General features: G+C 35.8%; 1 protein-coding gene across 3 annotated transcripts in view; it reads right to left on the bottom strand.

The window, feature by feature from the left end:
* LOC306860309 (membrane-associated guanylate kinase, WW and PDZ domain-containing protein 3-like) overlaps window positions 1-26,418 on the bottom strand; it is a 169,162-nt gene that overhangs the window by 53,780 nt on the left and 88,964 nt on the right. For all 3 annotated transcript variants that reach the window (XM_079401944.1, XM_079401943.1, XM_079401942.1), the window contains 2 exons: window positions 12,970-13,086; window positions 3,879-3,998 (listed from right to left, as the gene is read on the bottom strand). In XM_079401944.1, coding sequence (XP_079258070.1) covers window positions 3,879-3,998; window positions 12,970-13,086 — 237 coding nt within the window. The remainder of the gene's footprint in view (window positions 1-3,878; window positions 3,999-12,969; window positions 13,087-26,418) is intronic.

The raw sequence follows: 26,418 nt of genomic DNA on the forward strand, positions 1-26,418 counted from the left end.
TAGAGAACACATAAAATCGCTCTCTATTGCATACAGACAACATTATCTTTAGCTTAGAGTTTGTTCTTTAGCATGGCCTTGAATTTATACAGGTGTACAAAACTTGTGAATGGTGAAAGCCACTGGAAAGGACATAAATCCTGAAAATGGACTTCCTATTTCACACACTACGAGGACAAACCAGTAGAAAACCAGGACAGAATCTCTTCCTCTGCTTTTGGACATGGAACAGTAACAGAACAGGAACAAAAACATGTTTTCACAGAAGAATAGAGACCATCCCAAACAAGATCATATATTAGTTTAAGGAATGTTTATGGTCAAAGTCAAGTTACTCGGTGTAAGGAGTGTTTCTTATATATTATATTATATTATTAAAAAAAGTAGTCGATTTTTAAACGTTTTTGAAAGAAGTCTCTTATCTTCACCAAGGCTGCATGTATTTGATCAAAATATAGCAAAAACAGTAATACTGTGAAATATTATTGCAAATTAAAATAACTTCTCTTTATTAAAATATTTTTAAAAATTATTTATTCCTGTGATGGCAAAGCTGAATTTTCAGCAGCCTTCTGAAATCATTCTAATATGCTGATTTGGTGTTCAAGAAACATTTCTTCTCAATGTTAAAAACATATTTGAGGAAACTGCAATACCATTTTTTTTTTTACAGGATGAATAAAAACTCAAAAGAAAAGCATTTATTGAAAAGAAGAATTTCTTGCAACAGTAAAAACTGTCACTTTTGACCAATTTTATTTGTCCTTGCTGAATAAAATAATTTAATTTCAAAAACTCTTATTGACCCCTAACCTTTAAACAGTAGTGTATATTTATTTAAATATATAATTAAATTATATTCAAATATATAACAGATCAAGCAAATCAATAAGTTGCCCTACAGGTACATGGGAAGCATATTTTGAACAAAACAGCAAACAAGTTCACTATTATAAATATATTTATAGGCTCAAATCATGCTGGTTTCAGGCATCAAATCCTTGTGCAGCATGTACTGACATTCTTGCCAGATGTCATGGGAAGACAAAAAAAAAAATCACTAACCAGAATTGGTGAGTGTGAAATTATCCTTCAAGCTAAAATCCCAAGAATCAAGATATTTCATGTAGATGGAAAGGCCCCAGTAAGTGTCACCCACTGTGACATGCACATCGGACAGATTTACTTCTACAACCTGGAAACTACGACGAGACCTTCCCATTAAAAAAAGGGCACTTAGTGACTCATTGAGGGATCATTAACCAAACCCACCTCCTTCCCACACGGTCAAAGGCTAGGACTTTGCCAAGCATTTACTGGGTTTATCAGTGAGGAACTCACTGGCTTTGAGGCTGCGACATTAATAACAGATATTAATAATAGATCCTTTAGGCATGTTACAGAGACGGTATGAGTCACACAAGGTGAACGCCCTCTGCTCTGAATTAGTCAGCAGAGGAGGTATATGCCAAGAGTATGCAGTACAAACATCCAGCACACTTGACTTGTCTCCCTTAATTAACATAAAAACATGGTGAGTCAGCATGGGATTTTTAATGACCACAGAGAGTCAGGACCTCGGTTTAACGTCTCATCCGAAAGATGGTGCTTTTTGACAGTATAGTGTCCCCGTCACTATACTGGGGCGTTAGGACCCACACAGACCACAGGGTGAGCCCCCTGTTGGCCTCACTAACACCTCTTCCAACAGAAACCTAGTTTTCCCAGGAGGTCTCCCATCCAGGTACTGACCAGGCTCAACCCTGCTTAGCTTCAGTGGGCAACCGGTCTTGGCCTGCAGGGTGATATTCTGTGTGGTCAATTCACATCAGTGATAGAAATTGATCTTTTCATATAAGTTTAAATTCATTTGACCTTTTATGGGCAATTTTACCTTTAATGAAGCCATTTTTTTCTAAAAGTTTGCTTCTTTTGAATCAAATTGTTACATTTAATCAGTCAATTGGAATAATAAGACATTTAGGCTGTTACCAAACAATTGAAACCAGTATCAACAAAATTAATCTTTGCAGAAGTTGCATCTGAAGAGGTATTTAGATGTATTTACACATTGTTTAATGCAGCTCAGAGGGACATGGAGTGCTTTAACCTGCAGTTACAAATGCTGATGTTTTTATATTTTAAACATAAAACACTGAATACTGATATTTGAAATTATTTTAAAATGAAAGATACTTTGAATGTGAAATTAAGCTCGCCAGTAGGTGGCAGCAAGTCGCTGTTAACAAGTGAGTCATTGCGACTGAAGCGAATCATTTAACGTGTTGATTCATTCAGGAACGAAACATCGTCCTATTGCTCAGAGACGCAAAACAGTGCTGCAGCTGTTTGGAATTATTTTTTGTTGGCGAAATGGAGCAAAAACAGGCAATATGGTGTCTAAAACGTAAGTCTCTTAATATATTGTTTATTGAACTGTTGTATAAAATCAATATTTGTAATCATGCTTATTTTTGAAGAAAAAAACGGCACTCTTCATGTGATTTTAACCATATGAAATGCATATATATATATGCATATATATATATATATATATATATATATATATATATGCATATATATATATATATATATATATATATATATATATATATATATATATATATATATATATATATATATATATATATATATATATATATATATATATATATATATATATATATATATATATATATATATATGCATATATATATATATATATATATATATATATATATATATATATATGCATATATATATATATATATATATATATATATATATATATATATATATATATATACGCATTTTCTGCCCCCATATCTATTTTGTGATCATTCTTAATGCATTTTATTAACATGCAGTGAAAGAACACTCGATGCGCACGCGCCCTAGTCTAGACTTCATCACGTAATGTAAGCGTGCACTGGTAGGTGTTCTGTTTGGTTTTTGCAAAATACTCGATAATGTCAAATGGCACATCCTTAAAACAACAATTACGATATTAATCGCAGACCCCTATTTGAAAGCAATACTTTAAGAGCGAAGGAAACCGATGTTCAACATCAACTGAGATGACCTAGTTACAGAGCTTGTATTGAAATTCCACTTTCCTCTTTTTCATCTGCAATTAATTAAGCTCGAAAGCTATACAGGCTCCATCCAAACCTTGTTTTGTAGATAATTTTTAGCCTTAAAGGTATAGTTCACTCATATAGTTAAAGGTATAGTTCACTCATACACTCACATAGTTCACAAAATTAACATTCTGTCACTGTTTATGCACCCTCACTTCAATCCAAACCTGCACAGCTTTTCTGAGAAACAGAAAAAAGTATATCCTTTTGAACTGCTTTTGTTTGTTTAATGAAGGTCAGTGGGTCCAATTATCTTTCCTTGTAGGGACAAAAAAAAAAAAAATAAATACTTTTGTGCTACACAAAAGAAAGTCATATTGGTTTGGAAGGATGTGACGGTGAGTAAATGAGTATTTATTGAATATTCATTTTTGGGTGAAATATCACTTTAAAGTTCGCTTTAAGGGACATTTCTGAGCTGTTGGTCGCTAGTAGGCTTGTCAATTCAACCTTATTTACATTAAGTTGAGCTTTGCAGCTCTTGCATACTGAATTGGTCTTGTACATCTCCTTTTCACTGTCGTGTTGGGTCATATGCTGATTCTTATGCACAGTAGATAGAAAACAAGATGCAGAATGCATTACCCTTTCTCACATCCATCTTGCAAACACTAGTTCCTTCTGCAAATATATCTAATTTAGATTGTGTTCTCACATTGTGTTCTCAACAAGTCTCTTTATAATATGCCCACAAGAAATGATCCTTGACCCTCAGAGTTCCTACACACGGTTTCATACCATCATATGTGCCACTCTCCAGTAGCAGGCCGCTCTCCTCCAGCACACGAAACTCCCCCACGCTGATGAAATTATAGTCCACTCCTGGAACCTCCCCTTCGCGAGGCTGCCTCGTGGTACCTGCCAAAGGCACACAGAATGATGAGAAACAAATTATTAGAGGAAGAATGCTCGTTTTGTGTAAAGGTTGTAAAGGTATTACTTCAACTATGTACATATATTTTTTTATTTTCTTAAAGGAAGGTGACAATGAAATTTTCTTGGGAAAATATTATAATTTTAAATGCCTTTTAGGTATAGATTTTATCACTTACCCTTGTACCTCCCCCCATACTTGCAATGAAAACACATTAAAGTCATGATGAAATGTAAATCGAGACAATATGATTTTTTTCATATTGTGACGTATATCCAAACATAACAGATTATCAAAAATGAATAAAAAAAAGTAAGGTGGAACTTGGTGTTATGCATTGGTCGTTAAATAAAATTTGAGAAGTGAGGATTAAAAAAAATTAAAAATGAAACACGGACTGATAAATTGTTCATATGTGACCCTGGACCACAAAAACATGCAGTCATAAGGCTCAATTTTTTTAAATTGAGATTTATACATCATCTGAAAGTTGGAATCCGAGGGTGCAAACAAATCAAAATATTGAGAAAATTGCCTTAACAGTTGTCCAAATGAAGTTCTTAGCAATGCATGTTACTAACCAAAAATTTTGTTTTGTTATATTTACAGTAGGACATTTACAATATATCTTCATGGAACATTTGAAATGGAACACAACATGGATATTTACTTAATATCCTAATGATTTTTGGCATAAAAGAAAAATAGATAATTTTGACCCATACAATGTATTGTCGTCTATTGCTACAAATATACCTGTGCTACTTATGACTAGTTTTGTGGTCATGGATATATATGTATATGTATATAGATATGTGTGTGCATATGTATGTGTGTGTGTGTGTGTGTGTGTGTGTGTGTATGTGTATACACATATATATATACACATCCAGTGCACTTAAAATGTAATCTGAGTTTCACTTCACCTGAAATACACAATGATTTTTAAGCCCATTCATTCCTGTATATTTAATCTCACTCGTCAAACAAAAGGTTACAAAGATTTTATGACTAAAATTTAAAACTCCACTGCAATAAATCATTAAGCTAAATATAAAGAATTTGAGCATTGATCTATGATCAGTTAGTGTGTTGACTTCATTTTCTCTGCTGTAAGAGGAACTGCAAACAGAAACTCTCTGCAAACATTGTCACTGAACAAAAGACAGCATGGCTAACTTTTGTGATCCTTTATTGTTGTCCTCTGTACAAGAGAGAACACAATGAATCATCTTCATCCATATTCTGCTGTAGTGTCTCTTTTTCGATCGTAACTACAGTTCACACTTTGCTTGCTTCATCACTAAAGTTTGTCAAACTTGACAGTCACACAGCAGCTACTGTGGGGCGAGAGCCCAGATGCCAGTTTCTGTGCCGGAGGAAGATAAACAAACAATTAGCTCTGCAGTTTGCACAAGCTACACGAAACACCGCCAGCTGCTTAAGCACCTTACCATCCTCCCCAGCATGATGCCGCACAACACTGCACTCCTCAGAACGTCACAAAGAAAAGACTGACCCTACTTGGCCCTCTCCTAAAACAATTCTTGCTCTTCAAAGACTGCTTTGAAGCACCAAATCTGTCTAAAAATGGAAGTGTTAGCGTTTCACATATGAATTCTGTATTTTTATATCATACAGAAGACTGAGGTGTGAGGTGTTTATTTTGTGGCATCAAAGAAGGAATGAATTATATTCAAAACGCATTATGTACTCATGGTCAGCTGGAGATTCCTTAACAAGCTCTGGAAAAGTTTCAAGTCTTAAATCTCAACAAGTGTAAAAAAATAAAAAAAAAAAAAATAAAAAAAAGGAATCCTTTAAGATTGACCACCTGGGGCACTTTTTTTTTATTTCTGCATAAATTTTTTTATATCTGCGAATGAGGCAGAGAGGGGTTACCGTTGAGCTATAACGGATATTAATGCCAGCAGGAGGAGGGAGGGAGATGGAGGCTTCAGTCGAGCTTCAAAGATTATGTGGCAATTTGGACTCCAGGCGTTCTTCTTTCCCTCCCTTTTTGAAAGGACATGCTTTAATGACTTTTCTGTCCCTGTGTCCAGAGAGACATGTGCAACAGTTCCATTCCAGAAGTTTTCAGATGAGCAAAGGGTTTGACAGACAGTCAGTGCTTCATGAAGGGAACCGATTTCAGATTACATTTCATAGTGACCACATTTGTCAAGTTCTAAAAATAAAGCTGGTCTTCTGGGGGCGTATTACATAAAGGTCCTTATCTTAGGTCTTAACTTAAGGTATGATATGTTAAATTAGGATTTTTCGCAAATTCGTATTACAGAAACAAATCTTAACTTGATTTGGGATTCTTATCCTATCTCACAAAATAGTATCTTATCTCTATCAAAGACTAGACACTTTGTCTCTAGTTAGGAAATCTTAAACGGCATAATCAAGCTCGACAATCCACTCTCAGGTCTGTTACCAAGCAACCAACACTGCTGATGAGGTAAACAACCAGTAATGCTCCGTGACACTTTTGTTGGTCTCTATAAAGCTGGTTGCAGTTCCTGTGCTAACTGTAATATGTTGTAATTACTTATAACTGTTTTGTCATCAAAATATAACACATCTTCAGGGTCCTCCAAGAGATTTTTGACCATTAAACATCTTCATTCTTCATTTTCAACTATTAATAAATGTAATACCATTGTCGGACAGCACAGTTGTAAGAGTTTTTTTCCGTTAGCTTTCAAATAATTTTGAAGTTAGGACAGCTGCGGGGTTATCCTAAAGTTAAGACAGTTTTTAGGTTTTTTTTGTCAAGTTAGGAGGTTTCTGTAATACCCCCTTCCTATCTGTAGTTAAGATAAGTTAACGCACTTAGGAAATGCTGTTCTGTAATAGCTTTTGTCCTAAATGTGGTTCTAACTGAAATTACCATGGCTACCAAACAGATAAGATAAGATTTTAAAGTTAGGATCTTTCTGTAATACGCCCCCTGAAGCCTAAATCACTATTAATTTTCTTCTGTGAACTGTAATCAATAAAGTATCAACCTAAGAAATCAGTGAGAGAACTGGATCAGTGAACGAATCTTTCTTTTGAGCTGATTCTTTTTAATGAAGCAGTTCCATTCATAAACCTGAATGAATGAATCATTCAGACTGATTCGGTTCAATATTTCTATTTAAAATTATTCAACAATTCGGATTCTTCAAAATACACAATTTTGATATGCAAAATAAAAAGTGAAAGGGGGTTGAAACTGCATAAATGTAAATAAAGTAAATAATGTCAGAATTTTCATATTTAGGTGAAATAATCTTTCAACATAAAATGTCTAGGCATAGGAATTGTGTGTAATGTGCCACAACCTTACAGTAATAATTAATTCAAAAATGAAAATTCTATCATTATTTATTCACTCTCACATTGCTACGCACCTGTAAGTTCTTCTGCACATTTTTTATTTTATTTAAAAATTATTATTATTATTTTTTTTTTTTTTTACAATAAATAGTTATTTTAAGAACTTTTTCATGAAAAATCCCTCCCTTTTTTTTAAGGTTATGTGGAACACAAGAGAATGTATTTTGAAGAATACCCATTTACTTCCACTGTATGAACCACAAAAAAAAGCAAGATATTTTTCATATCCTCTTTTGTGTTCCACAGAAGAAATAAAGCCATACAGGTTTGGAACAACATATGGGGAGTAAATGATTTTCAAATAATGTTCATTTCTGGCTGAACTATCTCTTTAAAACGGAGCAATTGAGCAATGTATTATTAAACATTGACTTCTATTAAATGGCATTACTGCTTCCTCACTGTCCTTCACCTTTACTTTGATTAATAACTTACAATTAAATCATTATTTGATTATTTTACTTGACTGAAGCCTGGAAGATGAACTATGACAGTTCATTCTGACATTACTGCTACTACTGGTGCTATTAAATATAATTAGACCTGTCCATCATCTGGCTCTCAACCCGATGCTTATGATTATACTGGATGGAAAAGTGTGAATGGAGGACTGTGTGTTGAGTCATGGGCCTGAACAGACCGTAAAAAGGGCAGTGGATGAGAATGACATTAGAGATTCCAGGTGGGCCCACACACTGAGCCAGTGTCTCATGCAATGTTGAGCCACAGCAAACGAAACATCTGCTCAGGCCTGGTGTCCATTAAAATCCCAAATTACAAAGAGCCACATGCCAGGTGCATGCCAGACTCACTAAATGAAAACAGCACAAACTACATCACATCTCTAAATTAGCAGATAGAGACTAAATTTTTACATTTACTGAATAAAAAAAATTTAAAAAAACAGTAAAACCTTGCTGGCGCATAGCTTGCTGACACAACACTGTTTGGCTGTTGAAATGTGGTTGCTACGTGATTAAAGTCATAAAATCCGATTCCCAAGTGTGTGATATTCTGGTCCTTATGGCTCTGGAATTTCTTTGTTGTGCGGTGCACATGAGAAAGTCAAAGGGGTACAAAAAAAAAAAAAAAAAACACATTAAATCACTTTAAATTTCACAACAGGGGAAAAAAAACAAAAAACACCAAGAAATATTTTCAGTTCTGTTTCCCAAAAGAAAAAAGTCAAACAGGTTTAGAATTACAAAAAGGGTGAGTATATAATTACAGAACTTTCATTTTCGGGTGAAATATTCCTTAAATTTTATTATTATAATTATTTTTTTTTTTTTATTCTCATCTTATTTTTATTGTCTGTGTGTCGTTGTTGTCTCTGTGAACTGGAAGTTTATGACACTAAAACAAATTCCTTGTATGCGCAAGCATACTTATCAATAAAAGCTCTTTCTGATTCTGATTCTAAATAGTTAGCATTAAATATTTTTTGAAATCTCTAACCCTAAGTATGAGCCATATTAATGATGCTAAGTGCCTTAGCAAACAGCACTAATTAAAAGATTACACCACAGCCCGAGAGAAAAAACCACTAATTAAAGATGTGCGAGTAATTAAGTCATATGTTTAACTAATTCACTGGTTTGTGGCCAGACCACAGACTGTATTCTGCACGACAAAAGAGCAAAACTCATTCCGTGATTACATACTGGTTTATTGGCATTGATGTTGTTAAGAAAAAAGATGGTTGTCTGTTCCAGACAGTCTGTAACTGAAAACTGTTGCCAAGAAATTACTGAGCCAACACTGGCAAGTAATTCTACATTACCCAACAGGTTTAATCGATCATGATTATGTGACATTAGCTCAAATAGTACAGACGTTGGAAGTATGGAAACTGAAATTGGCACAAAAGAAACAGGGAGAGTGGGAGAGAAGGAATAAACTGTCCTCAAGCAGGCATCAGCGGCCTCCTGCATCTGCTTGTTAAAGCAGGCATCACACCAAGAATAATAACTGTAATGGTAACTATATTGCCGTCCAAATTAACAGACGATAGCATTCTATTTATAATAAGTGTGTGCTGGAATTCTGTCTTCTGCCTCTTTAAATACTGAAGCTCTTCAGTAAATTCTATTTGGATGTCAATGTTTTTATTGTTCATCAGCTGGGGAAAAAAACATTCTGAAAGTGATTCCAATGACATTGTTTCTATGTGTTGTTATCATTATAGTTGTGGTATGGAATTCTCTATTCTCATAGAAGTAGAATGAATATTAAAACTCTACAGTTAGAATTATAGTCATTGGCGTTGCTGTGAACAGCCTTAAGAATGAAGAAACGCTGTGACTCATGACTCTCAGCTGGGTGAAGAGTTTGTTCTACCAGGTGAGGGCAGAATGGAGAAGAAGAGCATGTGAATAACCCTAGAAAACACATGCGGAGTCTACTCACTCTTTCAGCACTCCCTTTAGATGAAATTACTGCGTTCAAACTACGTGCACCAGCACTTCTGGGTTCTCGAGAGCTGTTTTAGATTAGACGCTCATTTAAATTCAGCTGAAAATGACCAAAAAGCGCTGTGGGGTTGAAACATCATTTCCAGCTTTGTTTAGTGGACAAGGACAAATATATTTTTTACACAGATCATGATTCGGATTCCAGTTATCAGATCACATCTGCCCTAATAAAACCAATTTCACCTTTTAAAGGGGTCATGAACTGAGAAATCTAAATTTTCTTTATCTTTTGATATACAGTGACCTCCAAAAGTATTGGAACAGTAAGGCCAGTTCCTTTATTTTTGCTGTAAACTGAAAACATTTGGGTTTGACATGAAAAGATGAATATGAGATGAGAGATTAACATTTCAGCTTTTATTTACAGGTATTTTCATCTGGATCTGATACACAACTTAGAAGATAGCACCTTTTGTTTGAACCCACCCATTTTTCATGTTACCAAAAGTATTGGAACAGATAGAATTAACAGATTAAAGTGAAGAAGACTTAATATTTAGTTGCAAATCCTTTGCTTTCAATAACTGCATCAAGCCTGTGACCCACTGACATCACCAAACTTTTGCATTCTTCTTTTGTGATGCTTTTCCAGGCTTTCACCGCAGCCTCTGGGGGTTTGGGGGCTACTCCCTTCAGTCTATTCTTTAGCAGGTAAAATGCATATTCTACAGGGTTTAAGTGTGGAGATTGACTTGGCCAGTCTAAATCCTTCCACTTCTTGCCCCTGATGAACTCCTTTGATGTTTTGGCACTATGTTTGGGGTCATTATCTTGCTGCATGATGAAGGATCTCCCAATAAGTTTGGTTGCATCTTTCTGTAAATTGTCAGACAAAATATTTCTGTAGACTTCTGAGTTAATTTTGCTGCTGCCATCATGTTACATCATTAATGAAGATTAATGAGCCTGTCCCAGAAGAAGCGATGAAAGCCCAAGCCATTACATTACTTGTGTAATGTGTACTATAATGTACACCTGTGTACACTGTGTTTCAGATGAGCTTGTATGTTTGGGATCATGAGCAGGTCCTTTCTTTCTCCAAACTTTAGCCTTTCCATCACTTTGGTACATAAAATCAGTCCAAAAAACCTTGTCCCAGAATTTTTTAGGCTTGTCTCCTATTCTTCTTGCTAATGAGTGGTTTGCATCTTCTGGTGTAGCCTCTGTACTTTTGTTCATTAAGTCTTCTGCGAACAGTAGATTGTGATACCTTCACTCCTGCCCTCTGGAGGTTGTTGCTGATGTCACTAACAGTTGTTTTAGGGTCTTTCTTTACAGCTGTCACAATGTTTCTGTCATCAACTGCAGATTTTTCCCTCGATCTACCCGTTTGAGGTGTGTTACTTAGTACACCAGTGGTTTCTTTCTTCCTCAGGAGATTCCAAATGGTTGTACTTGCTATCGCCAGTGTTTGTGCAGTGGTTTGATTGAGGTTTCATCTTCTCTCAGCTTCACAATTGCTTGTTTTTCACCCATAGACACCTCTCTGGTTTTCATGTTGGTTACACGTCTAACTAACTATAAATGCAGTCTGCACGGATCTGAAACTGAGCGCAGACATTCAGTGCTATTTATTGTTTGAATAATCAATTATTAGGACACACCAGGGCAACAAAACACACCTGTCAGTCACATGTTCCAATACTTTTGGTAACATGAAAAATGGGTGGGTTCAAACCAAAGGTGCTATCTTCTAAGTTGTGTATCAGATCCAGATGAAAATACCTGTAAATAAAAGCTGAAATGTTAATCTCTCATCTCATATTCATCTTTTGATGTCAAACCCAAATGTTTACAGTCTACAGCAAAAATAAAGGAATTGGCCTTACTGTTCCAATACTTTTGGAGGGCACTGTATAAGAGATTATTGTGCTAAGAAAACACCCTGTAAGTTTCAGAACTCAAAACTTTCTTGTATTTAAAAAGTTTATATTGAAGGTAGTCTGCCGAAACGACAGGTTGTGGAATGTGACACTTTATGACATAATAGTGTGGCTAAACACCGCCTCCGCAGAAGATGATCAACGCCTGCTTCTACATTGCTGCCTGTTTAGCCCCGCCCTCCGATTCGTGCATGTAGTGTAAATAACGAGAGAGGCAAATGCAAGTCTACGCAGAAATCAAACGATAAACTTTAATTTTAATGAAGCGTCAGTAAGAACTTGGTCCTTTGTTTACTTCAATTTACCGTGGATTAATTTACAAACAAGGCACTATTCGACGCAGGTTTTTTAGAAAGACGATGCTGTGACGACGGAGTAACTGAAGAATGTAACCGTAGAATCACTATTGCTTTGTCTGTTATTACAGATCATTTCATATGTACTGAGTATTTATGTGTTTTTATCCTATATACACATCTGTGAAGGATTCAGTCTGTCAAACATACACAAATGTTAGCCAATCATAGCAGTGGGCATTTACTTCCGAGTCTAAAATCTGCCAAGACTAAAGCATTTAGATCAGGGGGGTCAAAACAGGACAGAAAATAGTCTATTCTAATTTATGATGTTTTATGATGTACAAAGTGGACCTCACAGAACAGTACAAAATAATTTAAAAAAATAATCTACCATGGCATGCATTGGCTATTTAGTGAGCTAAAATCATGCAACACTTATAATGTGTCTTTGAAAGAACTTTTGTGGTGAAATTTATATTTAAGCAATGAATAAGACATGCATATATCTGGGTTGTTTTGTGAATAATTAAAATAAACAATATTACATTATAAACTGCTTCAATAATTCTCAATGCGATCACTAAAAGTTGCTTGACTGAAAAAGACAGAAGCAGTGATTGCCTATAATAATTTCCTCTACTGCTCATCACACAGTGCACTATATGGGAAACCGGGAGTGGTTTCATACGCACTACAATGCTGACTCTAATACAACCAGTCTATAGCGTTCACAGCACCCATCATACCACCCTTTGAAATTACGGACTGAAGACGTGTTACTGACACCATAATTATTGTCTGAGCAGCCGGAGTCATGGCAGAATCATCTGAGTGTGACCTGCACGAACACATTTAATGAGTTCTGAGGATCTGAGCGAGGTCAGACGTGTGAATGTGTGTGGTACTCACAGGGAATGGTGCGCAGGTACAGGTTATCTCTGATCACCTGCTGGAGCTTGTGGTCCAAAGAGCCTTTCTGGAACTGCAGGCTGAGGTAATGACGCAGATCCGTGTTTAACACCTTACCTGCAGAAACAAATTGAACTTGGGTAAACTTAGGGTAGTTTGAGTGCAAAAACAGCATTTGCGAACTATTCTGCATCCATATTGTGACGATTAAAACAGGATATTTATTATTTCAAAATATGTATGTAGGTTTGTCTTGTGTCACCCATTGATTTTATTCTTCAGAAATTGATCAGATCAAGCTAAACTGCTCTCTATATGACAGATTAGAGCAGGGGGTTGAAAAATAGCTTTTTGGTAATATTTGATAATATTGGTTTTTTTATGTATTTATTTATTTATATTTGAGAACCAAATCAGCATATTATAATGATTTCTGAATGATCATATGACACTGAAGACTGGAGTAACGCTACTGAAAATTTCACTTTCAACTTTCAAAATTCAACTATTTTTAATTCTAATTTTATTTCACAATATTATATTTTTTATTGTATTTTAAATCAAATAAATGTAGCCTTAGTGAGCATAACAGACATCTCAAAACCATTAAAATTTTAATTATTATAAACATTTGGTCAGAAACACAAACATTCATGTATTTATGATTATTCATTTTCCCAACAAAAAAACGGCTCTTGATGAGAAGAGCATTATTTGTTTAAACGTTTTGCAAACTGCCATTAAAGAAACTTGTAGAACGATATATGTGTAAAATGATGTAAGATTTCTATTTTTATACAGAAATTTGATAATCTGTGACTGAGTTCTGCTCATTAGCAACAGCTGTGCGGGTGACAAACAAAAAGCAAACAAACAAAAGTGAAAAGCTGTCAGTTGCAAATGAGGTGAATATAACTAAATCATGCTAAAATCTGGAAACCGTCCCAGTCTTCCTTGTGATTAAATGACAACCTTGAGATGTGCAGCAGGAGGTCCAGCTGTTTCTAGCACTACAAAAAAAATATTTACTGGCTTCCCTTCACGAGCATCCAGATGTGTGAATGCAAGATGAGCGCTAACAAAACAATGCAGGTTCTATATTGCTGTGCTCTTGCAGCAAAAGTGCCAGCAGTTCAGGCGGAGTTCAAGGAAGTGTGGAGGCGGTGCAAGTCATCCTGGAGGAAGGAGGGGAGGAGAAGACCCTCTGAATTAGAGAATGAGAGTTTCGGTGTCAAGTCTCCCCTGGCGAATTAAATATGGGAGGGAGGGGAAGAAAACAACGCCTCTTTGAGCAGCTCCAGTCTCCAGCTGTTGGTATTACGCAGCTGATGATTCTCTGGGTGGAGCGGATATGCTTTGAAACTGTGCCAGTCACATGACTGCTGCATCAATAAGCATTGTTACGGACCTCGCAGCTGCTGAACCCGCCTGGCTGTCCTCACAGACCTGTGTGATCATGGATCCTGACACACTCTGGCATATAAGGTAAAAGAGCCTCTCACGCTACTTCAAAAATGGGTCAAGCTACACCTTTGCAATGTCCTGACATCTGGAATCAGCATGTGCTGTTAATGTGGAGTCTAAAAGTTTGCAGGGCTCAACGCAGACAATTCTTTTCTCTGTAGTAATTTTTACTGGTCCCACTACAAAGGTTTTTTTTTTTTAGTATTTTTGTATTTGCTAAAATATATACATTGTTGATTAAAATTGTTTTTTCTTTGCAAAGATATGCAGCAAGTTGAAGATAAATTGCTGTAATTATGTATTATATTACATTATATTATATTTCACAGACGGGTAGATCAAGGCAGTTTTTAGCTATTTAGCTATGCATTTTTATACTTGGAAAAAAAATCTGTTTATTAAAATTATTTTCTTTACAAAAATAAAATGCGAGAAGTTGAAGATGTTATTATATTATAGAAAACCAAATGTTGCAAGGGAAAGATAGATAAATGAATGAAAATAGATTAATTTGGCAGTACAGCCGTTTTCAGCAATGCATTTTTATATTTGCTAAAAAAAAAATATATATAGTTAGTATATAGGGTTTTTTCCCAGTAAAATGATTTTTATCCTACAATAACAAAACATGATATTTTATTATGATATAATACAATATGATACAATACAATATAATATATTTATTTTTGAAAATCATTAAAAAAACATGCACAAGATCAATGAAAATGCAGCAGTGGACTTAAAATCCTTTCTCAGACTGGCCCCAGGTCATTGTTAAGTAAACAGAAAGTGTTCAGATCTTGAAAAGGAATATTTTGAATTTTTCTTCTAACTATTTTATGCTTTGTTGTCATTAAAGCAAAAAGAGGGACAAACCAAATACTAAGTCAGTAGGAATGAACCAACTTCACTGTAAATTCAATGTTTCAGTCCAACTGAAAAGACGAATACTTCATGTGGCCTCGAGAGAAACGCCATTTGTGCCTCAAGACAGAATAAAAACAAACATATTGTGCTATCTCTGGCTAATTTCGAATGCAAGGCAATCAAAACAAGTCTCTCCCCAAGCAATTCTCTCTCATGGGGGAACGAAATGGATGGCCCACTGTGATTGCAGATTAGCCTCATTTCATTGGTCGACTTTGACGCATACTAATTTGCTCCAATCTAAATGTGCTCAAGAGGCGCATCATTTTCATTTAGATTTCTGGTATTAATTCCACCTCTATGGCTGTTTAGCAAGACATTACAGTGTGCCTGACTCTTTCATTCTGCAGCGCTCATTTCCAATAGTGTAAAACATGATTTACTGCTGCCGTTCATTAGGGAGTGTCTTGGTCCAGCCTGAGTGCGTATTGAGCTGCAGTATGAAGTGCTGAACTATGCTGAATGAGGCCAGCTGGGACCACTAGGGAGGCTTTGTGAGTCATACAGTGAGACCTCAAAGGAGAGGCAGGACGAGTGGCGAGAAGCCCCCCAGACTCCTCTTACACTGACATCACCGGCTCCAGCCATCCACACCTGGAAATAATCAGCAGCTCGAGAGCGTGAAACACACTGGGAATGTGGTCAGTATCACACAGGAGGTTATAAATCACACAAGGCGGCGAAGCAAATTAATCATATTTTGAATCGTAGTAATAAACTGTATGCTAGATCAAAATGTTGATTATGATCAAGTGGTTTTCAATCTTTTTGACTCCAAAGCTCCACTTTGTCCAGGCCAACCTAAGCCAACTCTATTGCAATAAAAACAAACCACAAAATATGATTTCAGTTCATTGTTCATTTTCATTTTAGTGCGTTTAATATTTTAATTAGGATGATGTTAATATAACTACATTTAAAACAAAATTTAGGATGTATTGGGGCCCAACAGGAATTTTGCTAAGGCTCTTTAGAGAACCACTGTTCTAACCCTAATAAAAAAAACACACTAACTTATACTTATATTTTACTACTACTTGTTCTTATTGTACTACTACTAACATTTTTATGATTATATTATTGCAACATACTTTTAATATTCTTTTGAGATATTTACTCAGTTTTGTTATTTAAATAAATAAAACTATTAAAAATAATAAAATAATTCAACTCAGGCTAATTGCCTTACAGACGTGAGGAATATATCCATCTACAGAAAACTAGAAAAATCTATCTTAAAATGAACCAATTAATTCGAAAAAACATTACTTTTGTCATATAGTCATTACATGCTTTGCAGAAAGCTTTATGCGCGGTATCGAATTTGTATGATTTGTGAAAAATGACGCATTTTACAAGGCGGCAAATTCAAAGGAATTTGTATGAAAGACCACACATAAGCCCACCCCTAAACTAACCCCTCACAGAAATCGTACAAAATAGTATAAGTGCGGTCGTACGAATTCATACATAGCCACCTCGTAAAACATGTACGAATTAGTCGTGAGATAGTGTTGGCACTTGAGTGTAGAACAGCCTATATATTAAAGGATCATTATGGTTTATTTTTTCGAAAACCTTGTCCTTTAAAGATGTGTCAGAAAACCTGAACACGCCTTCAAATATTCAAATCGGCTACGTTTACATGGCTTCCATATTCTTCCATATATGAAGATCGTCATAATTTACTCAAGAAGATACAAATTTAGATGTTCTGAAGAATGTTGGTAACTTGAGGGTGAGTAAATGACGACAGAATTCTAATTTTTGTGTGAACTATTTCTTTAAATTTTTAACATATAGAAACTGAGATCAGTGAGGGTCATTTTAAATGTGGCATTCAAAATGCACTTCTTAAACAAAAAGTATCATTTGTGTTCCACTCATAATAAAAACAAGGGCTTTTTATGTGGAGAAGGCTTTCAGAGGTAGTGATGGTTTTCAAATTAAGTTGTACAACAAGGTCCAAGAGCTGCACTGTGTAATTCTTTGGGCATTGTAAAATGGGAGGAATTTGGGTCAGGCCATAATAGCTTTGCTTCATCAAGTATTTGTACAGTAGCACGCAGGAACGTGCTCCATGTTCCCTACAAAAAAATTCTGCATGCTTGCAGTTCATACAAACCCAGCTATACGACGCTGTGCCAAAAGCCTTTACCCCAGATACGGCTGAAGATCTTTCATGAAAGAGTTACAAAATGCCTGTAGCTCTCATTGTTGTGTCCCCTCATACATGCAGAGCAGCAGGAGACATCAGGACATTAGCCAATCATATACATGGACATGTCCATTGTTATTTTGATGACATTCTCACACACTAACACTCACTGAAACCCCCCACACACTCATTCTATATCAGCCTAGGTCTTTGTTTACAGAACAAGGTGCTCTTTGTGGTTACGCTGTCAGGTAGTGTTAGCGAGCCGTGTCATATCTCTGGGGTGTCTCCCACTAGACTGCACCAAGTTTCAGTCACTGTACTGCCAGGATGCCCATGGGAGCCACGGGATACAAAAGCTCCTTTTGTGCCTCATCATCCAGGCATTAGAGCCATTTTCATCAAGGTGGAGGGGGTCAGGCATGGACACAGAAAGAATCCATGACGCAATACCATAGCGCTGGTCTATTCTTGTACAAAAGCTTCGAAGACTATGATGATTTTCACCTCACTTATCCTTTTATTATTTGGCTAACTCTTTTTATGTTATTTACAATAGTTATGCTCTTATCCTCTTGACCAAATGATCGGAAAAGGTGATTTCTCCTCAGACATGCTACAGTAAAATGTCAGGAAGTGGAATGGAATTATACAGATTTTACTTGGACTAGATGCCATATTCAATCTGACCAGGGGCGTAGGAGTGATCTGAAAAGTGAGAGGAGTACATTAAAAACCTTATTAACTTGGCTCATGAATATTAATGAAGTCATGTTTGCCCAGTAGATGATTAGCACTTGCACATTCTTTCAGTGGCCGGTAATATTTTTTTTGTTCGCACAGCAGCCGAATGTTAAAATATGTTTATTACACAAACAACTGCATTGGAAAAGTGGAGGAAACATTAAACAAATATTAAACAAAATAAAAAATATTGTAATAATAATAATAATTATTATTATTGTTGTTGTTATCATTATCATAATAATAATTATTATTATTAGTGTTTCAGTTGTTAAATAGAAATATAAAAATAAGAAACATTGATATTGTAATACAGTATAGTATAAAATAAAAAATAAGGTATTTAATAATAATAATAATCATGATTTTATTGACTGTAAAATTACAAGAATTATATTTATGGCTGTCTTAAAGGGATAGTTCACCACGGACTTCCATACTATGGGGGAAAAAACACTATGACAAGTCAATGGGGACCAGCAACTGAAGGCGAACTATCCCTTTAACTTCCTAATTGATAAACATTAAAACATCAAGCTTTTATTTTAGTGGAAAACCGCAGGTATCAACGCATCTCATTACACGTTTGGGAAGATAGTTCAGTCCATGTTGTGTTACTAAATGCACTTTATAAGTGACTCAAACTCACAGAAATCACAGAGATCCTGTAGGGCGGCATTTACTGCAAATAAACAAACCTGCTCCGATTTTGGTTTGATTTTGATTAACAATGCGGCCCTACTTCGGTCTGTTCAATGTGTCATAGTGTCTCAGCATACTAAGTTACATATTTTCCTAAGATTGAAGGGTTTTCCTAAGATTGGCTGAATTATTGACTGCAATTGTAGGTACACCACCATTGTAGGTATGACATTTTGAAGGACTCTCCAACACTGTAAGTCTAGTAACACTGAAGCAGAGAATGTTCAATTTGAAGAAAACTAAAATATTACTGTTATTGACATAAGTAAATCAGCATCAGGAAGATAACCATATTTCCAGCTGACTGTCCTGTACCTTCTGGATTTACAAGCCAAACAACACTCCAATACATGCAGAGACGATTACAGCAAACAAAGGCTGAGCTGAAACGACTCACCAACATTTGCACAAACATTGCATGATCCCATGAGTCTATTCTTTACGCATGTCGAAGGAAAAGCCAACTGAACGCACCTTACCACCCTTCCACTTCAACACCTTCTAGTATATTTTCAGGCATGACTATTGTATTTGCCAATATCAAACAAAAGAAACACAAATAGACTCTCAGATGACTATGAGTTCACAGAAGGCATCTACATAGTCAGCCACCCACCTGTGTGTTGTACAAACACTGTACTTACAGGACACTGCTTACACAATACCGTCACCTCAGCCCTGAAAACAATCCCACATGCTGAGACCCCTTCTTTGTTCAATTAGGAGAGCAATATACATGCCACAGATAAACCATCACCAGGAACTAACAAGGCCATGTTATGACAGTGGTCCGGTGGAGATTCACGGGAAGCCCACTGAAGAGCTAATTAGCCGGCAGAAAGAGGCGCTTGGCAACTCGGGTCCCGCTTGCTCTCTGCTTGTTAGATCTGCGGGGTTTTGTTGGCTCACAGGGCCCAAAGCGAACACACAATTCACTCAAAAGTCTGCTGGGGAATTTTACATTTTGTCTGCATTTGTATCCAAGAGAAAATAAACTTTTTTCTTTCTGCATATAGCAGCCTCCCAAAATAAAAGCCAAACATAAAATGAATAAATCTCATGTATTCAAAGGAAAAAACTTCTCAAAACTAAACAAATATTACACACATAAATATTATATATGTATAGATAGATAGAAAGATAGATAGATACCGTGTCTATAGAAATGAATAGAATGTTATAAATATTAAACTATTTTATAATTATATACATTTTTATATAATACAAATAATATAAAATACATTTTTTCTTTACATTTTTTTTTCTTTTACTTTATTTTTTTAATTATAATTTTATTATTATATATGTATTATTATGCATTGTATTATATATTATGTATATTGTTTTATGTATTATTTTGTATTGTACTATTTTATATTTTTACACATTTTTACTTGCATACATTTTTATATAATACAAACAATATAAAATACAATATTACTTTAAAATAATTATAAAAAAAATTGAAGTAAAATTTATTACATAAGTATTATATTTTCTATTTTTCATATATATTTAAGCACATCTTAATTCTTTGTGAAAAGTACATTTTCTCAAATAATTTCTATTTAGTTGCATTTTTGTTGCTATTTTATCTAATGGATACATCTATGCTATATTTAAAAACCGAGGTGAAAGCATCTTTCAGACAGGATGTTATGCAAACATTTAATTCATATGTGTGTTAATGCCTTCCTACCTCTTCACAGTGCTTGTGAAGATGGCCTTTTCAGGTTTTGAGACGCAGCCTCTGTTCCGAACTCCAATGAATCGCAGATAAAGGCTAAAAACAACAGCACCCTCAGGCCATAACACGCCACAACATTTTCACACTCAAATGCCTGTGTCCTCAATCATCAAACCAGCAGTGAGCGTGCCCCGCTTGGCACCGGCACAAAACCCAGCCACAATAATGAAACGAAAATCTGGCAGGAGGAATCAAATATTCACAATCTAACCAGCAACATCTCTTCTGTTCATAACACTCATAAGTGCACACGTGATATTCATAACTATGCCCCCAGTGTCACAGGAAGCCATAGATGAAAGGAGCAATCACACAAAGGAGTCAAGAACAGAGAGATCTGCAGAAATCTCGTGCCCGCGGCTGCCTTCTCACTCCGACCATTCGGCTTTGTAGTGTCTGATGCACCACAGAGTTCCAGATTGAAGTGTCTCATCTCCTCCTTTCCCATCAACTCCACGATGGAGCCAAAGAACTTCCAAGAGCTTTTGAAGGTCCTGCATGAACCTTCTGGGAGAAAGACTGAAATTGCAGATATAGGTAGAGCAGAATCAAAGCTGGGCTTTCTATCATCCTCAAGCTATGTCTGGAGATTTTTTAACATGCGTTTGAAATGGAGAAGCAGGCTGCAATCTCTTTCAAGACAGACAGCAATGACATTTGTGGCATAATCTAAGTTCTTGGAAGAAACATTTATAACCCCAAGTAACATGCCAGCCGCTCAGTGTTGTGTGTGGAGCCGCGACCTCGGCCGTTCTTCCAGAGTGTTATTATGCAGCACTCGTGCTGTCTGACTGAAACAAGGCCTTGTCAGTCCACACACCGGCCGCTCAAAATGAGCCAGGAGAAGCCTGCAGGCCATCTCAAGTGTCTCTCGCTAACACGCAGATTTGCATAAGTGGATCTGTGATCCTGAACATATGTCTGATCCTGTATCACCCACCTATATTCATATGAAGTGAATGGAAGTCATTTTGAATAAAAGCTGATTTTGTACACTGTATGTGCATACTTGGATTATTCCTATTAAGCAGACATGAAAAACATTTTTAAAATGTTACAAAATATTTCTTTCTTTTTTTTGTTAACAACTGTTTATTGATTTTTTCCGGTAACAGTAGCCCAAAATAAAAAGCAGCTGTACAAATCCAGAATCCACCCCACTCCCCAGCAGACCCCCAAAATATAATAAAACAAACAAACAAGCAAAATAAAATAAAATAAACAACAATACAAATAAATTAATATTAATAGATAAACAATAAATTAATTTTTACAAAGATTTTAGAAAAGATGACATCAAAAGCCGAATGCCACAAATCCACAGCCTTCACACTAGATCAGTGTATACAAGAAGTTGAGATTTCTCTCGAGATAATGTCCAAAAGATACACAGTCCAGGTTCGTCTGTCCATTGTGTGAGGAGGATTCCAACAGTTGACTAGCAATTCTTTGCTGCTGTGAGAGCAGCTAACAGTAAACATCTTTGTTGGACGGACAAGGCGAAGTCCCACAAGTCAATATATATATAAAAAAACGTACCTAAAACTCCTTGGGAACAGAGATTAGAAGACAGATTCATATAAAAACGTTTCATTGGAGTCAAGTAAACCCTATGTAGCAATTTCCAATGAATCATTTGATGATTAGGGTTTTAAGAAGACAATTTAAAAACCTGATCTGAAAATAAAACATGCGCATCCTCATTAAGATTCAAGAGATAGGTTGACAAAACAGAGAAAAAAGTAGGGTCAGGAGTACAAAGGGAATAAACTGAAAAAAATACACTATTTCTATTCTCCACCATTGTTTTTGGGTGTTATTCTACCGTCTGTATCACAAACTTTATCTAAAATAGTCATATTTAAAGTCCTCCGCACCAATATTAGGACACCCTTGGTTTTAGTATCCGAAGATGAGTGAGATACCACTTCATGAAACTTATTACACATGTGCATATCCTCCTCTTTCAAATGGGATTCTTGAACTAACACTATATCAGTCTTTCTTCGCAAAAAATCCAGAAAACCTGTACGTTTGTGAGGGCCATTTAGGCCATTAATATTACAACTCAGAATATAGGTATCAAACAGAATTACTGCATAATAAGACAAAATACAAGTTTGAAAATAAAACCAGTTGAGTCTGCCATTAAAACACCCCCCCCTTCCCATCTCTATTAAAAAAAAGCATAAACACATTCCTATGAACTATGGCAGATCAAACCAAGAACAAACCTTGATCTGCCAGCACTTAATATGGTCCGTGGAGTCAACAAAAAACCTGCACATTACTGTAGCGCCAACATTGGCCCCATAGTCACATATTGACTAGGTAGCATCTCTATTAAAAAATAAATAAATAAAAAAGAAAAGAAAAGAAAAGAAAAGAGAAGGAATAAAACATAAATAAAATAACATCATAATCAGTAAGCGATACTGTGTGCACAATGAAAGCTTCTAGTAACTACGAATTAAGAAGTGAACATTAAAGTGAACAGTGAAAGAGACAGTCACCCAACCATTTAGAGCATCTCTTCTCCGATTAGACCGCAAATGTCCAGCTGAAGTTCACAGAGTTGGTGGATGAATGGGATCTGAGAAAATCTCTTGCTTCTTCTGGGGAATGTAGCATTTTAGGTTGATTACCTTGATTGAGAATGACCTTCAGCGTTGCAGGATAAAGAAGAAAATTCTGGATGCCATCGCCTCTCATCTCCTTCCTAATTGACGCAAATGCACTTCTTTTTTGCGGTGACCGGAGAAAAATCTGGAAAGACAGACAGCGTTGCTCTGTCGGAAGTTTTCACCAAGGCATGAAGTCTGGCGGCCCACAGAATGAGCTCCCTGTCAGTGTACCGCAGCAGTTTAAAGATGAAAACCCGTGGTTTAGCGCGATCTGAGGAGAGCCTTGTGTACACGCGATGCGCTCGCTCCACTTCAATCTCTTTGCCCGCCAGAGACGGGAGCCACGTCGGTAGCGATCTTTTCAAAAAAGCCCATAGGGTCGTCCTTTTCGGAACCTTCAGGCAATCCAACCAGATGCAGATTGCTGCGCCTATTGCGATCCTGTAAGTCCACAACCTGTTGCTCGAGCGCGGCAACACGCTTATCTGCAACAACTGTCTTTTGTTCTCTCATCTCCCCTGTAAGAAGATCCAGTTTAGAGCATAGCAACAACTGACGTGTGAGACGCGAATTCATTCCGCATCGCTGTCAACTCGGTTCTTAGAATGTCCTCAAAGTGTGTAATATATATTTATTGGTATACATCTGTCATACCAATATACTATATACATATACACATATATATATATATATATATATATATATATATATATATATATATATATATATATATATATATATATATATATATATATATATATATATATATATATATATACATATACATATACATATACATGTATATATATATACACACACACACACACACACACCTGTATGCATATATATATATATATATATATATATATATATATACACACACACCTGTATGCAACATTGACAATAAGAAAAGCATGAATTGAGCACCAAATCAGCATAGTATAATGATTTCTGAAGAATCATGTGACATCATGCTTTGCATCACAGAAATAAATTACATTTTAATAATATATATATATATATATATATATATATATATATATGAAGAGTTCTTTTGCATAAAACAGATAACTCTGTTTTTAACAATTTTCAAAAATCATGTTTTTTCATTGTGCATTCCAATTAATCTCAATCAAACTGCAGTTGGGTTATTTTGATTAGGTTAAAAAATAACAAAAAAATACAGCTAACTAGCACAATAAAACAATACATGATTTTATGTTATCTGTTTTTGCAAATAAACTCTTCAGAACAGTTATTTTAAATTGTAATAATATTTCATAATATAACTGTATTTGTTGTTCAAATAAAATGCAGCACTGGAATGCATAAGGCTTCAAAAACATTTAAAAACAAATCTTACTGACCACAAACTTTTGTATCAGCTAATTTGTTGGAAATAATCCTGTTAGAAATAACTACAGAAATTTATGGAAGCCAGTTTTTGCCTAAAAAGAAAGAAAGAAAATATATTGTGATAATATAACAACTGTGTGGAAAAAGTCGCTATTGTGACTGTGATTACAAGAAACAGTCAATTTTTTTTTTTGTTTGAGGTGAGTTGAGGTGGAAACAGGCTTGTTCATCAGTTTGATATTTCAAAATATGGTTAAAAATAATTCAACTGTTGGTCAATCTCTTACTGATCAAGGGCTAACCATAGCACTTTTTTTATTATAAATCAAAAATATAAACTTAAAATGCCTGAGCTTTCATTAAAAATACTTCTTTAAAAAAACACATATAGTCATTCATTTATACAAAAAAAAAAAAAAGCTTAAGATGCACTTCATAGCAGGAATGAGCCATGTGTACTTGTGTGTGACAACCAGAGGATTAATATCAAAACCACACAGTCTTGTCTTCATGGCAAAACGCCATGTCGCTCTCTCTGTGTAGAGGAAGAGGAGTGTTTTCCACTGTCAGATTGACTGAATCTTGCGGTCGCAAATCTCACTGTTCACCTCAGCTAGGATGAGGGAGCTCTCTGAGGGACCGCTTGCACTCATTAAAGCCATCCATCACCTCTCTGGCACAGTAACTGCCCATAAAAGAAACCAACCAGTTGGCCGCCGTGAAGTGATCAGGGCGACTAAGCAATGGAGTCGATGTCCAGTTCACATCAGTCTTACACTCCTGGGAAGTGCATAAGTTCAGAGGCCACTGATCTGAGGGGGAAGAGGCCAAGAGACTCGCTGTTCTCAGGCTGGTGGAAACTGCCATTCGGTTTGTGATTTAGTCTGTTTTCTTTGAAGCAAAACAGAGCAGTCAATAAGGGAAGAGCAAAATGTTAAAATAATGTTTTTTCAATGTTAAACTACTTAATCCTATGCAGAGACAACTATAAGCCATGCGTAGGTCGACTTAGCATATAATAAACACAGTGGCAAACCGAAAACGTCGCTGTGTTTGTTTAAACAACCTGACATGTCAACTTCTGGCTTAATTCTTGGAGCACGACCAGGGCTCAGGGCAAAAATGCAACCGAAAGTGACAAAGATGCCTTGGATGCTTAAAATAGAGGCAGAAAATGTCTCCATCCACCTGAGATGATGATATTGTAATTAACAGTATATTTGGAAGAGTTTTTCCAAGTAGCATCTCCAACTTCAGTCTGAAGAATGCAGCACATTGCTCATATCATGAGCTCCAGCTGTGCATCAGTTATAAAAAAAAAAAAGAAAAAAAATTAAAGTCTTGATTTTGTATCCAAATGCAATAGCTTGCTTTGCTTTAACTATAGATATATCTTATTTCACTATATATATATGATTTTATAGTAAAATGCATTGTGAATGCACTTGAGTATAGACTTTCTATGCGTGTATGCAAATATATCTAGCTAAATGCACTGTCATCTTGCATTCAAGTCTTTAAAGAATTTGAGCTAAGTTGGGGCAGTAAAGAAAATAAGGCAGCAAAAAGCCGTTCTGCCTGAGATATCATTGCAGAGGACTGTACAGGAAAATTAATTAATCTGAGACCTCAAGCCCAGGCCCATGAGGTTCAGCAGGGCTGTCATACACAACTAATCAAGGCCAAGATCCAAATTGATAGGAGAGAGATGATTAGGGCTGTACGTT

Source organism: Barbus barbus, assembly GCF_936440315.1.
Source record: "Barbus barbus genome assembly, chromosome: 41".
Taxonomy (NCBI): domain Eukaryota; kingdom Metazoa; phylum Chordata; class Actinopteri; order Cypriniformes; family Cyprinidae; genus Barbus; species Barbus barbus.